A 12,798-nucleotide genomic window follows, 5' to 3' on the forward strand; every position below is an offset into this window, starting at 1 on the left:
GACTCCAAATGAAAATAATATAATCATCTTTGATAAATTTAGTTACCCTATATTAACCTGGAATAAAGTTCCTGGTTTTCTTCCAATTTTAGAATAAGGTGAGATAAGAATGTTTTAAAAGGTAGTTAGTAACCACAGACATGTTGAAAATGAACTTAGAAATTTTAAAGAAAGAACTGTTTGGAAAAATAGTGGCAATGTACTTAAACTAGTTGTTCTGTAAAGCAGAGATAAAAGTGCAAATTTTAGGTAGAATTTGGTTTCAAATCTACAGTAGAGTCTGTTCAATTATTTTCAGTCTCAGGACAAAATTAGTTTTCTCATTTCAAACTAAAGAAGAATAAAACATAAATATTTGGAGTACCGTGAAGCCATGGACTTTTCTAGAATCCACGGTGAACCTAATCTTCTAGAGATAAATTTGCAGTACCAATATTTTTAGTGTACCCTATTTATTGCTGTTTAGTCTAATCTATGATTAGTAATTTGACATATAAAGTACTTCAAAGAGTCTTCCTAAAAGTGTTTTTTTAAGATTCATCTTCTGATCTTATATCTCTGTCTTATTTCCATCTATATTATATGTTAACTGTAGCGGAGGTTGTTTTTGCTTCTTTACCAGATAAATGGAGTCATGGGAGTTCTTGAATTTATTTCTCTAACACTTTATATCAGATAATTTTCAGAATTCTATAATCACAATACCTTGCTTTAGGAGTATATTAGTTTTACTTAGATTTAAATTTATAGCCATTGAAGGAGTTCCCTTATTTACAAAACCAGCACTTTGTTCTTTTATTCATTTATTTAACTGTGAGTTAGTAATAATTTTTTTACAAGGGTGGGGGTAAGAATGGGCTGGGTATTGTCTATATCTTAAAATATGATTTTTTTATTTGTTGTAGGTTTTATTGGGATTTAATAATGCTTATAATGATGGTCGGAAATCTGGTCATCATACCAGTTGGAATCACATTCTTTACAGAACAAACAACAACGCCATGGATTATTTTCAATGTGGCATCAGATACAGTTTTCCTTTTGGACCTGATCATGAATTTTAGGACTGGGACTGTCAATGAAGACAGTTCTGAAATCATCCTGGACCCTAAAGTGATCAAGATGAATTATTTAAAAAGCTGGTTTGTGGTTGACTTCATCTCATCAATCCCAGTGGATTATATCTTTCTCATTGTAGAAAAAGGAATGGATTCAGAAGTTTACAAGACAGCCAGGGCACTTCGCATTGTGAGGTTTACAAAAATTCTCAGTCTCTTGCGTTTGTTACGACTTTCAAGGTTAATTAGATACATACATCAGTGGGAAGAGGTAAGAAATATCTTTTACTTTTTTAAAGCCAATATGTTTTGAGATTGTTAACTATAACAACTGTTTTAAAATGAACTGTGCTATGCATAATGAATTTTATGAAACTCAAGGAGAAAAATTTCATTTATTGTTCTTCTTGGTACATAAGTGATATATTTGTATCTTCAAAAGATATGGTCAAATACTGGATTTGAACCACTGAAAAAATTATTGACTGTAAAACAGTTGTTTTATGCCGTCAGTCTTTTTTTTAAAAAAAACAAATCACTTTAATCAACAAATTTTTATCTTCACCAACACAACCCCTCCTCCACCACGGGATGTTGTTTTTATCTGATATGGATACATCAAGTACCATCTTTGACACAGATGCATAGGGTCTGATTGCTAGTTTGTATCATTAGCTCTATGAGATAACATGGTATATGTTTCCTCTAATATTGAAATTTCAGAGAATTTGTCTTTGAAGAAAACTTTGTTTCTTTGAATATTTTCAAGTTGTGTTTGTAAAGACTGATTTTACCATAATAATTTTTCTTATTGTTATCCTTTGCTTATAATTAATTGTTATAGCTTCTCCCTAATAATTCGTTTCATAATACTGAAAAACAGCATACCTAGGAGGGACGTTATTACATAGAAAATGCAAATAGTACAGTGAATAAATACAGTAAATCTGGCCAAGATTTTGCTGAATAGGGCAAGTGTTGTTCTTAGGCAGTTGGTGGGACCTGAAAGGGCTCAGGCAACTGAAGTTTCCAGGGATCTGAGTTAAATGTACCATCACCAAGGCAAAGGAGTTTTTGTCCCTAGTTCCGGAGTCTACATAATAACCTTTTTGACTTTCTCTTCTTTTAAGTCTACCTTTACAAAAATTAATTATAATATAAATTTTATTCTCTGCATAAAAATGAGGGTCAAAAAGGCCTCTCGAGTGGCTAAACTTGCACTATAGAAAACAATATACTGGCTATGGATTAATTGTTACTTTACTCCCTACAGAAATGCTTTTTAGCATTTTTAGGATGAATTATGTTTTGGAATTTAGGTTTAAACAAGTCATAAAATGAAACTTCTGTGAACATTAGCTCTGCTTTTTGTGAGGCTGCAGCAGCGTTTTGTGTGTGCTCGTCAGTGACATTTTGGTTCGCAGGATTTCAGGAAATGACATGCAATAATAAAACACTGCATAAGACACTGCTGAAGAGGCATAAAAATGGATCGTTCTTAAAATATGAATATGGATTATATTTAAAATCAAATGAAGCACATTTGAGAAATTGGATTCATCTTGTAATGTGTCTCTATACAGCACATTCCGTCTAAAATGTAATATATGTTTGGTTCTCAGACTTTGTTATACCAATTTGAGATCAATATCAAACCAAGATAATTATTGATATTAACAGCTAATATTTATTGAGGGCTTATTATATGTCAAGTAATATATTTGACTTCTTAGATGGATTAGTTCATTGAGTCTTCCTAATAACTCTGGTAACTTGTCCAGATTCACAGAGTTAGTAATAGTTGGAGCTAACTAATAGTTGGAGCTAGCTAATAGTATGACTCCAGAGCCAATGTTCTTAATCACAAAACTATATAGCCTCTCACTATAACAAATATTCTTTTAATGATAAATACATTAATATTCCACCAATTTATATTTTGAATAAAAAGTTGTAGGAAACTTCTTAACTAAGATTGTGGTTGATGCAACTTAAGTACTGAATATGGTCTTAAAACATGGTCACAAAAAATATTTGAATAAATAGCCTGTGAGAAGAAAAGTCATTGATATAAATAGCCAATCAATTGAAAATACAGTGGGCAGTGTGACTGTTTTCAGAGTCTTGTAGTTCTAACCAAATTACCCTAGAGAATGGCAGCAGGATGAACAGATGGCATCCTATCAGATATGACGGCAGGCCATGTGGTCATGGAAGAGGACACTGCTAACACTGATGTCCTTTGGTTCCTGGCAGCAGTCACAGGCACCTAGATCTCTGTAACATGATGGTGTTTCAAAGATGCCATGATATAATTCAGGAGCATCAGCTCACTGCTATCATTATTGTAAAGTGCAATTTAATATGCACTTACAGACATTTGGTAACCAAATACATTCAGGCCAGAGTTGTGAGTTGGCAAGATCTTTCTTATAAATAAATGACCTTGATAATAAATGAACCATAAGCTCATTTAAGTGAAGAATGTTTTCTTGATTATATGATATCCCCATATAAAAGCACCTATATTATGGATATTTAATGTCTGTTAGTAATACTATTTAATAGGGAAGAAATAGTAATAATTAATCAAGAATTTAATACGAATTCGTTATTTCATCATCTACATGATTCAAACACAATTCACAAAGAAACTTGAATGGTTCCAAACTGGCAAATCTCTACCTGGTTTTTATAAATGCCACCAGGATGTACTTACAGGTAGAAATACAACAAATTAGTCAGAAGACATTGCTCTGTGAGCATTTGGAATAAGACTGCAGAGGAAGATGTGAGTTCCCCCACATGTCTTTGAGTTCTGAGTGTTTTGGTACCAAGCTGGCTAATGCTAAATTCAGCAAATTTGGGGAAGTAATGTGTGAAGTCTGGAAGCTGCCACTGTTCTAAATGAAGCATGCCCAAGGAAAGTGGCTGCCTTCTATAGGAAACTGCTTCCATCTTCAATGATACATTTTTTTTTTTACTGGTTTGAATTAGTTCAACTGAAAAAACAACAAGAAGTGCCAAAGCCAGATAAATTAGAGAAATATTGTGAATGAAATAGAGAAACTTTAAAATTTAGCCCTTATGTTACTATCATTACTAAAGTTGAATGTACTGGCTAATACAGAAGAAAAGAGCTGACTTGGCCGACTAATTTATGAAATGCATAAAGTTAAGAAATCAGAGGGGAAGTTGTCTTCACGAAGTAATTATAAGATCAATGGCTTTAGGATGCAAAAATAGAGCTCTCTGACCCAATACTCAAACTTTATATATATTGCCAGGTGAGGTGAAAATCTGGGGCAATTTAAATAAATCAGGCCAGAAAATTCCTTTTCCTGTAATCTCCAGAAAACTGAGGTGAAGCTTTTGCACTCTTGTATTTTGGTTTTAAAAACTCATTCCCTTAATTCAGCATTGTTGTTGTTATTGTTGTATTTCAAGTAAAGACAATGATCTAAGCCACAGTGCTGTTTTGTAACCTGTCACAGCGGGAACCAGTTCTCTGTGATCCTCCTAAAAGAGACATATGGTGAGGAAATCCCCGGAAATTAAATGGAATGTTATTAACAATTTGTGACAATCACAAGCCACTGAAGAGATAAAGGATGGATTAAGAGTTTAGTAAATGGGAGATTATTCAGTTTGTAAGGGTGAAAAGTTCTAGGAACTTTGAATGCTACAGCTGCTGATCCTAGTCATTTAATCAAAAGGGGATGACCCTTGAAATTATTAGAGATTTAGGAAATAGTGATTGAAAAGAGAAAAACTGCCCTGTAATGGTTATCTATTTGTAGGATTTAGTGTCATATAAAGTGTAAATTCTTCATGGACAATGTAAAAAAATGTAGGAAATGCATGATGCTTGTATAGTAAGTATGGCTTTGGAATACATACCTATAATATTTTATTTTTTATCCCTTATTTACTATTCCTTCAACCTTCTTTGTGTAGGTTTTAGATCTATCACAATTAATTAAATCTGTTTTGAGGCAAGAAAGAGGCCTTGTGGTTCTGATCTTCATATATGTCTATAGCAATTTCAGATGAATAACGTGTCTGGAACATTGCAATGCTCTTCTAGCAATTGATATTCAATTTTTTGTGTTGGCTTGGAGACAGATTTATATACAAATTCTGTTTAATAACAGAGCATTAATAAGGAAATTTATTCTACAGGGAGCTAATGCAGACTGCAGCTTCTGTCTTTGGTTAATTTTAGCATTCTAATTGTTTTAGATTAAAAACTATCTCCTGCTATAAATTACCTATCTATAATTGTACAATACATATTGCAACTACTTTCATTTTTTAGAAAACGCATGGAATTCTAAGACTTGCCATCAGCAAACACCAGTGTTTTCCCAAAGCTGCCCTCTACTAGAACTCAGAGAGGCTCCCATTCCTATCACATCCAATCTGTGGTTTCTTTGCTGTGCCTTCAAGGCTCTCCAGCAAACCATCCCCCCGTCTCACCATTGTCACTTCAGATTTGCACCCAACAACTCTTTTCTGTTTGTTTTTTAGTTTTACAAAGTTTGTTGCAGAGAATGATTCTTTCTGCTTTTGTAATTTTGCATGTGCCACACCTCAGACTTGGAAAGCCTTTCTTTTTCTATCACTCCTTTAAAAATGAGCCTTAAACCCATCTCCAGAAAGTATTGGACATTGATGGACTGTGCTGTAATGGTGGGTACCTTGACTTTCAGCAATTCTCTTGGCTCTGCCTGCATTTGTTCATACTGACAGCTTGATTGCTAATGCTTACTCATATGCATTTTCCTTTTCTTTTGCTGGTCATAAATATCTATAGTGAAGAGTCAGGGTCAACTTTTGCCATTGAATCTCCTTGTACACTAGGAGAGAGTTCCAAACACAACAGGTTATCAGAGTATGACTATCCACAAAATACAAAGCAATCCTCCATATTCTAAATCCATTAAATAATTGCAAGGGAATATTCAGTCTTCACTCCCAAGCATTTTCTGAGTAGCTTCTGTGTGCAGATGCTGCACATGAGAATACAAAGCAGATCCCAGCTTTGTAGGAAAAACAGATATGTGAGAAAATAATCACAGATGGTATGGTAAGTAGTGGCATAAAGGAGGGAGTGAACCACGCAGCTTTCTTTTACACAAGAAGAGAGCTTCAGATATACTTGAACTGAGTTTCATAGCAGGCGTCTGGATTACCAAACTGAACAAAATGGAGCAGAGGAATAAACTCTAATAAGACATGAAGTAGAAGCAGCCTAGCACGGTCGTTCTGCCTCTCCAGCTCTTACCTTGCCAAGGGAGCGAGTTTCGAAGTGTAGACAGGAATCTGTGCTAATGGTAGACTTACTCAGTAAGGTGTCATTGAGGCATTTCAGGCAGGGGCTTTACATTTGAGAATGCTACAGAATGAAGAGGATTGGAGACCACTGAAGACAGAGCTAATAATACCAGTTAGGAGAGAGATTTAACACTCATTTACGTTTTTTATATACAGCTAGTGTCGAGCAGGATACGTTTTTAGATATCTAAAGGGAAGTTTATCTTGGCCAAGTACTCTTGCCCTTGAAATGTTTGTAGCAAATAATAAAATACAATAAGGCCTTATACAAAGTCTTTTTGATAATGTTTTAGAATTTAAATATCAGTATTTGATATTATTATATTATTATAATATTAATATAAAATCTTAATCTAATAATATTGATATTATTGATACAATTATATTTGAGATTTGTATTTTACACCACCTGAAACATGGTGGTATGAAATGGATCCTATACTAGAAATTAGTATATGTGAATGTTTATTCAAATTGTGCCTTTGCCTTTTAGTTTCTATTTAATCTAGGGAGAAGCACTTAAAGTGACTTATTTATGCCTACAAAGTTAATAGAACAGTTGTGAAGTTCATATGAAATGAGATATGTGGAAATTATCCAAAATATTTAAATTGATGTATGCCTATAATATTTATAAATATGATTCGTGATGTCATCTTTCAAATATTAGCACACCTACTAACACTAACATTATTACACCTGTGTGTGTGTGTGTGTGTGTGTGTGTGTGAGTTGCCTAATATTTTCTGCAAGCAAATATTGATTCTGCTAAAGACCACTAGGTGTCCTCTATTCGTTGTGTTACTTCAGGGTTCTATCTTCCAAAATACCAAAACTGTCTTTTTGAAATTATTCATTTACACTCTCTTAGAATCAACTAATTTCTTGGCTATCTATGTGTAGATAAAATAGATGACTATGGATATTTATAAATGTAAAAATTATCTCTCTTTATACTTTCCCCTCAGGTTAATCAAGAGAGTTTCTTAAGTTCCTTTTCTAAAGAATCATTTTTATTTTGAAAGAATTGTTTTCAATATTATACTGTGTATTTTTAAGATGATATTTAAATAGAAACTCTGAAATTCTAAGCTGCAATGTGATGAGTTCTATTTGGATATGAAATGTTATTAATTCAAGACTATTAAGAAGAGATTAGAGGCTGGCCCTGTGGCCAAGTGGTTAAGTTCATGCACTCCAATTCAGTGGCCCAGGGTTTTGCCAGTTCAGACCCTGGGCAGGGACCTAGCACTGCTCATCAAGCCATCCTGAGGTGGTGTCCCACACAGCATAACTAGAAGGATCTACAAATAGGCTATACAACTATGTACTGGAGGGCTTTGGGGAGAAGAAGAAGAATAAAAAAAAAAGGTTGGCAACAGCTGTTAGCTCAGGGCCAATCTTTAAAAAAAGAAAAGGAAGAGATTAACAAGATGTGTGTGAGTGTATGTATGTGTGTGTTAAAGGTAAGATAAATAATTTTATGAATGCTCTTTGGTCAATGCCCTGCAGCAGATCTATATAAGTCTGATGCTTTTGATGTGAAAATCTAAGTTTAATGCTAAAATAGTAAGATCAAATTTGAAACGTGCAGGCCCCTATTTTAAAATTAAAACATTAGACTTTCTTAATGCCCTCTCATTGGTCCAATCTATGTCCTGTTTTGCATGTTTTTATGTGCTTCCATGACTATATGTTGAAAACAACCACACTCATTTTCAAAGTTTCAAAATTATGTACCCCCATGCCTCAAAATCTGTGCAATGGTGTGATATATCTCTAAAGATATCTCTTGAGCTCCTCAAGCTGTCTGTCCATTTTCCCCCAAATCTCCTCCTTTTCTCTTGTTTCCAGTTGCTCAAGTCAGAATCGAAGCGGTATCCTTGACTTCACCTTCTCTTTCAATCTCCATATCTAACAATAACTGAGTCCTACTGGTTTTACTTCTTGAATGTGGTTTGAATTTTAATACTCCTTCCTTCAATCCTCTCTAACATCACCCTAATTCAAGCCAACATCAGTCATTTCTCATGTGCATTTTTAGAATAGAGTCATTACTAGATTCTAAAATTCACCCTTGCTTGTCTTCCTAGGGCCTCAAAAGTGATGTTTTTGAAGAGCAAATATTACCATGTCTTTCACCTGCTGAAAATATTTCTATGAGTTTTCGTTACTGTTAGGACAAATTCCAAAATTCAAGGCCCTTTGAAATTTGAGTCTTTCCCTCTTCAGCCTGGAAAACTGCTTGCTCATTATTCGCTAACTATGCTGAACATCTTTATATTTGTCATCTATGCTGTTTTAAGGCTTTTATACGTGTTGTTCACTTTTCCTAGAACTTTGTCCCTTTGGCCAACTCCGAGTTATCCATCACATTTTCTTCCTTTGACTTTGACTTTAACTTAAGCTTCCTTAGGGTGGAATTAACTAATCTCTCAGGTATGCTAGTTCCACCTGTAATATGCTGGCATATCCCCACATGCTTTTGCTTTGTAACATTCTCTTTTGTAATTTCTCTTAAACTATACCTTTCCAACTATATATTAAACTCCAGAAGCAGAGATCCTAGGTTTCCTGTATCTTCAGCTCATAGCCTAGTGTCTGGGAAGTAATGGAGCACAAGAATACTTGCTAAACGAGTTAAATTATGCCCTCCACAGGATTTCAGTTCAGTAGGAAAAGCAAACCTGTAAACAAACAAACGGATAAGCAAAACAGTAGAGTGTCTTGAACTCAATATTAGAAGCATTTATGTTATAGACAACAAAGCAAAAGAGAGAGATGTATTATGAGAGTGTGGTAGAGGGTAGAAGAGAGATTCTAAAGAAGGTATTCTAAACACAGCCATTTTGAAAACCAAGTGTGAATGTGTATGTCCTTGCAAGTGGGTAAGCCTGGGAAATATTCCCTAAGGGAATTTAGAAATCATGGACAAAATCGACAAAGTCCCACCTCTATAGACGGGGATGATAATTTTCTGCCTAATCTCGTAGACTTGTTTTGAGGCTCAGATGAGATGTTATTGTTGAATATCCTTTGAAACCATACAGTTTATAGATATGTGAATTATTGTTGTCTCAAGAGTTTCTACTAGTTTAAAATATGAAAAATCTCAACAGAGTGCTCAATTCTTGGTCCTTTAATATGCTTACTGTCTCTCCAAATATTAGAAGCATTTTAAATGCTATTATGCATTATTTCTGCCCAAAATATACTAAGTGGAGAATTGAAACAGCGAATGAATCAGGCTAATTTAGGGAAAAATGCATTCAGACATATTTATCCACATTTTCTAGATAAATGTCTCAGTTTTTCCTTTCATTGTGCATGCAGATACAACATATATTATGATGACTGCTATTTTGGACTCATCTGTGTGCTATTAGAGTGAAAATTAGCAACGCCATTGGTTCATGACTACTGGACACAATTCGTGCTATGATTCTGGTTTAAACTTGAGTTCTCATTCAACTGCCAGAGTGTTTCATGATAAATATATGTCACTTAATTATCTGGGTAATTATGTCAATTGAACAGGTCCCTTTGTTGGTCTTGTATATTGTGGTGTATCTGTCTACAAACAAGAGGGATGTGATGAGGCATGAGACAATTGGAAAATGGTGCAGTGACACCCAATAATATTTTTTTTTTTTGAGGAAGATTGGCCCTGAGCTAACATCTATGCCCATCTTCCTCCACTTTATATGTGGGACACTACCTCAGCATGGCGTGCTGAGTGGTGCCATGTCTGCTCCCAGGATCTGAACTGGCAAACCCCAGACCACTGAAGCAGAACGTGCGAACTTAACTGCTCTGCCACTGGGCCAGCCCCCTCAAGAATATTTTGATGAGGTGAATATTTAGAATGAGGTGAAGTTAAATGCATCTCTGAAGGAAATGTTGAATATATGTATTTAATCATAAAGGGAAAATGTGTACTTTTTTATTGTCAGTTTCTAACAAGTCAGTCTTTCACTTTAGTCAGATACACTGTCAAAAGCATTTTTATTAATTTGAAATATTTTAGGAAAGAAAATTATGCTTGCATTATGTCAACAGTAGTAGTTGATTCATATTTCATGGGGCAAATCACAGTCATTGAAATATATTAGAAATTGTTGCAGAAAGTCAGTTTTTAAAGACATTTTAACTGTTTATGAAAGCTCACCAATAAATAAAATTAGAATCCTTCAATTGCGCTGGGTAAGAAAGACCTACTTTGACTTTTTCTCTCTTGCTGATGTATGCACTTTAGATTTTGTATTAAAGGAGTCACGTCTTAGTGTGAAAAAGAAATACATTTGGTTGGTTATATAATTCTTGTGGCTATTTTGAGTTAAGTCTGCCATTTAGGCCATTTTTTTGAGTGAGTCAAAATCTTTTTCTTATTATATCATAAAGTGAAAGGATTTTGGAAACTAGTCCCAGGGTTCCATGTAATTTAAAGCAGTTGTGAAGTAAGAGAATAGTAGATATTTTGAGAAAATCTTTTTTGTCAGGAATGGTAGAATCAAAAAGGGTTTCCCACTAGATTGGTCATGAGTGGAAATTTTTATAATAATGTGCTAATTATAACAATGTGCTGCTTTTTTTGTTGTTACTGTTGTGGAGATATGTGTTGAGTGAACATATGAAATAAAGGAAATTCAGCTGAATTGAATGAAAGTCAGGAATACCTTGAGCAAATCATTTCCAGACACTTTTCTCTTATTTTAAAAATGTGGGGGTCTGGCCTCGTGGCCGAGTGGTTAAGTTCGCGTGCTCTGCTTCGGCTGCCGAGGGATTCATGGGTTCGGATCCTGGGTGTGGACATGGCCCCACTCATCAGGCCATGCTGAGGTGGCGTCCCACATGCCACAACTAGAAGGACCCATAACTAAAAATATACAACTATGTACTGGGGGGCTTTGGGGAGAAAAAGGGAAAATAAAATCTTTAAAAAAAAGTGTAGATGATGGCTTCTATTTGGCTTTTATAGTTGTTTTAATAATTGCATAGAAAATTCATATGAAAGTGCTTTATAAACTCTAAAATTGAAAGTCTAAAGGGCATATTAATGTAAAATATAATTAGCCAGTCAAATTATTTCACTGATTTTTTTTTCACGGAATTTCTGTAAGAATGAAGTTCTCATCTTCCTCAATATTCTAGATCAGGCCAGGGAGTAAAAGGTAGAATTTGGATTGTGATAGTGTGTCCTTTGAAATTTAGAATCGAAGGGCTGTTACTTCCTAATAGTATCTAACAGTAATATTTGCAGAATTGACTAACTTTGTGGAAGTTACCGTGTTTTAGTATGGGAAGCAATTCTCCATCGTGTGAAAATACTCATCTCTGTGATAGTGCTGAGGAGAAGGAGGAAAGTCTGGAACAACTCCTTCCAACTGACTAGCAATGAATCATAAGCATTCAAGTTTACAGGTTTTAATAATATTGTGCAATTAAAAATGCTTCCCCATTTTTATCTAATCTGAAATTCAGCGAAAAGCAGCCTTAGATAGTCCTTAAACTGGTGGAGGATTACCTCCACTCTTTCCCTCAACATATGTTTGTCGTAGAAGCAAAATAATTTTATAATGATACTAATTACCAAAAAGTCCCAATAAATTTGTTAGGAAAGAGTTATTGAAGAACTTTGAGATTTCTGATATTTTAGGCTCACATAAATTATTGACTTTAGAATAATGTTAGAATATATATGGATTCCAAAAGTACTATATATATTCACTCTCCTGACTGGCAAGGCCAGATTGTGAGTAATGGACTTTAAAGTTCTAAATGACTGCCTAGTGTTCTGCTCTCAGACATTTCTTGGGAATTGTGACATTAATGACTAAAATTTCACCATTGGGGAATGATTCATTTATGTTTTATGGCTTTCTCAGCTTCAAGGGTATCCTATAGAACTTCAAAAGTACTTTAGGCCATTAATAGATAACAGCTTAGCAGGCTCTTGGTTGGCAGGTAGTGAGAGTAATTCTCAAGTAGTTAAGAGTAATTCTCTATACAAAAAAGATAGCTATATGAACATGAGCCTCACAATTTGAGTGAGAGGTGCATTTGTCTGAGAGAAGGGTTCCACTAGCATATGAGAAGTTTAGTTGGGCTGCAAAGGAGACAGGAGGACACCAGCAAGCAATTAAAAAAATATGTTATTCACAGTTTTGCTGAAGTCTTTTCCTGTTGCCAGATTACCAGTATTTGCCTAATGTCAAAGACGAGTGTTTTAATGTTTCTAAGTGTTATTGCTGGGAATTTTACAAACTAAATCATCCATTCCTCTTTCTATTTAGTTGAATTGTTATTTCAGATGTTCCAAAAGTCTCCAGTGTCTTGAAATTAGATGACTCTATGACTTCAGATGAAAAAATCTCCATTTAGCACATGTTCTAGCAAAATGCTA

General features: G+C 34.5%; 1 protein-coding gene across 1 annotated transcript in view; it reads left to right on the forward strand.

Moving 5' to 3' along the window:
- Positions 1-12,798, forward strand: part of HCN1 (hyperpolarization activated cyclic nucleotide gated potassium channel 1) — a 368,187-nt gene that overhangs the window by 41,848 nt on the left and 313,541 nt on the right. Inside the window, exon 2 of the mRNA XM_023625674.2 lies at positions 906-1,329. Coding sequence (XP_023481442.1) covers positions 906-1,329 — 424 coding nt within the window. The remainder of the gene's footprint in view (positions 1-905; positions 1,330-12,798) is intronic.

Source organism: Equus caballus, chromosome 21 (genome assembly GCF_041296265.1).
Source record: "Equus caballus isolate H_3958 breed thoroughbred chromosome 21, TB-T2T, whole genome shotgun sequence".
In the NCBI taxonomy this organism is placed as follows: Eukaryota; Metazoa; Chordata; class Mammalia; order Perissodactyla; family Equidae; genus Equus; species Equus caballus.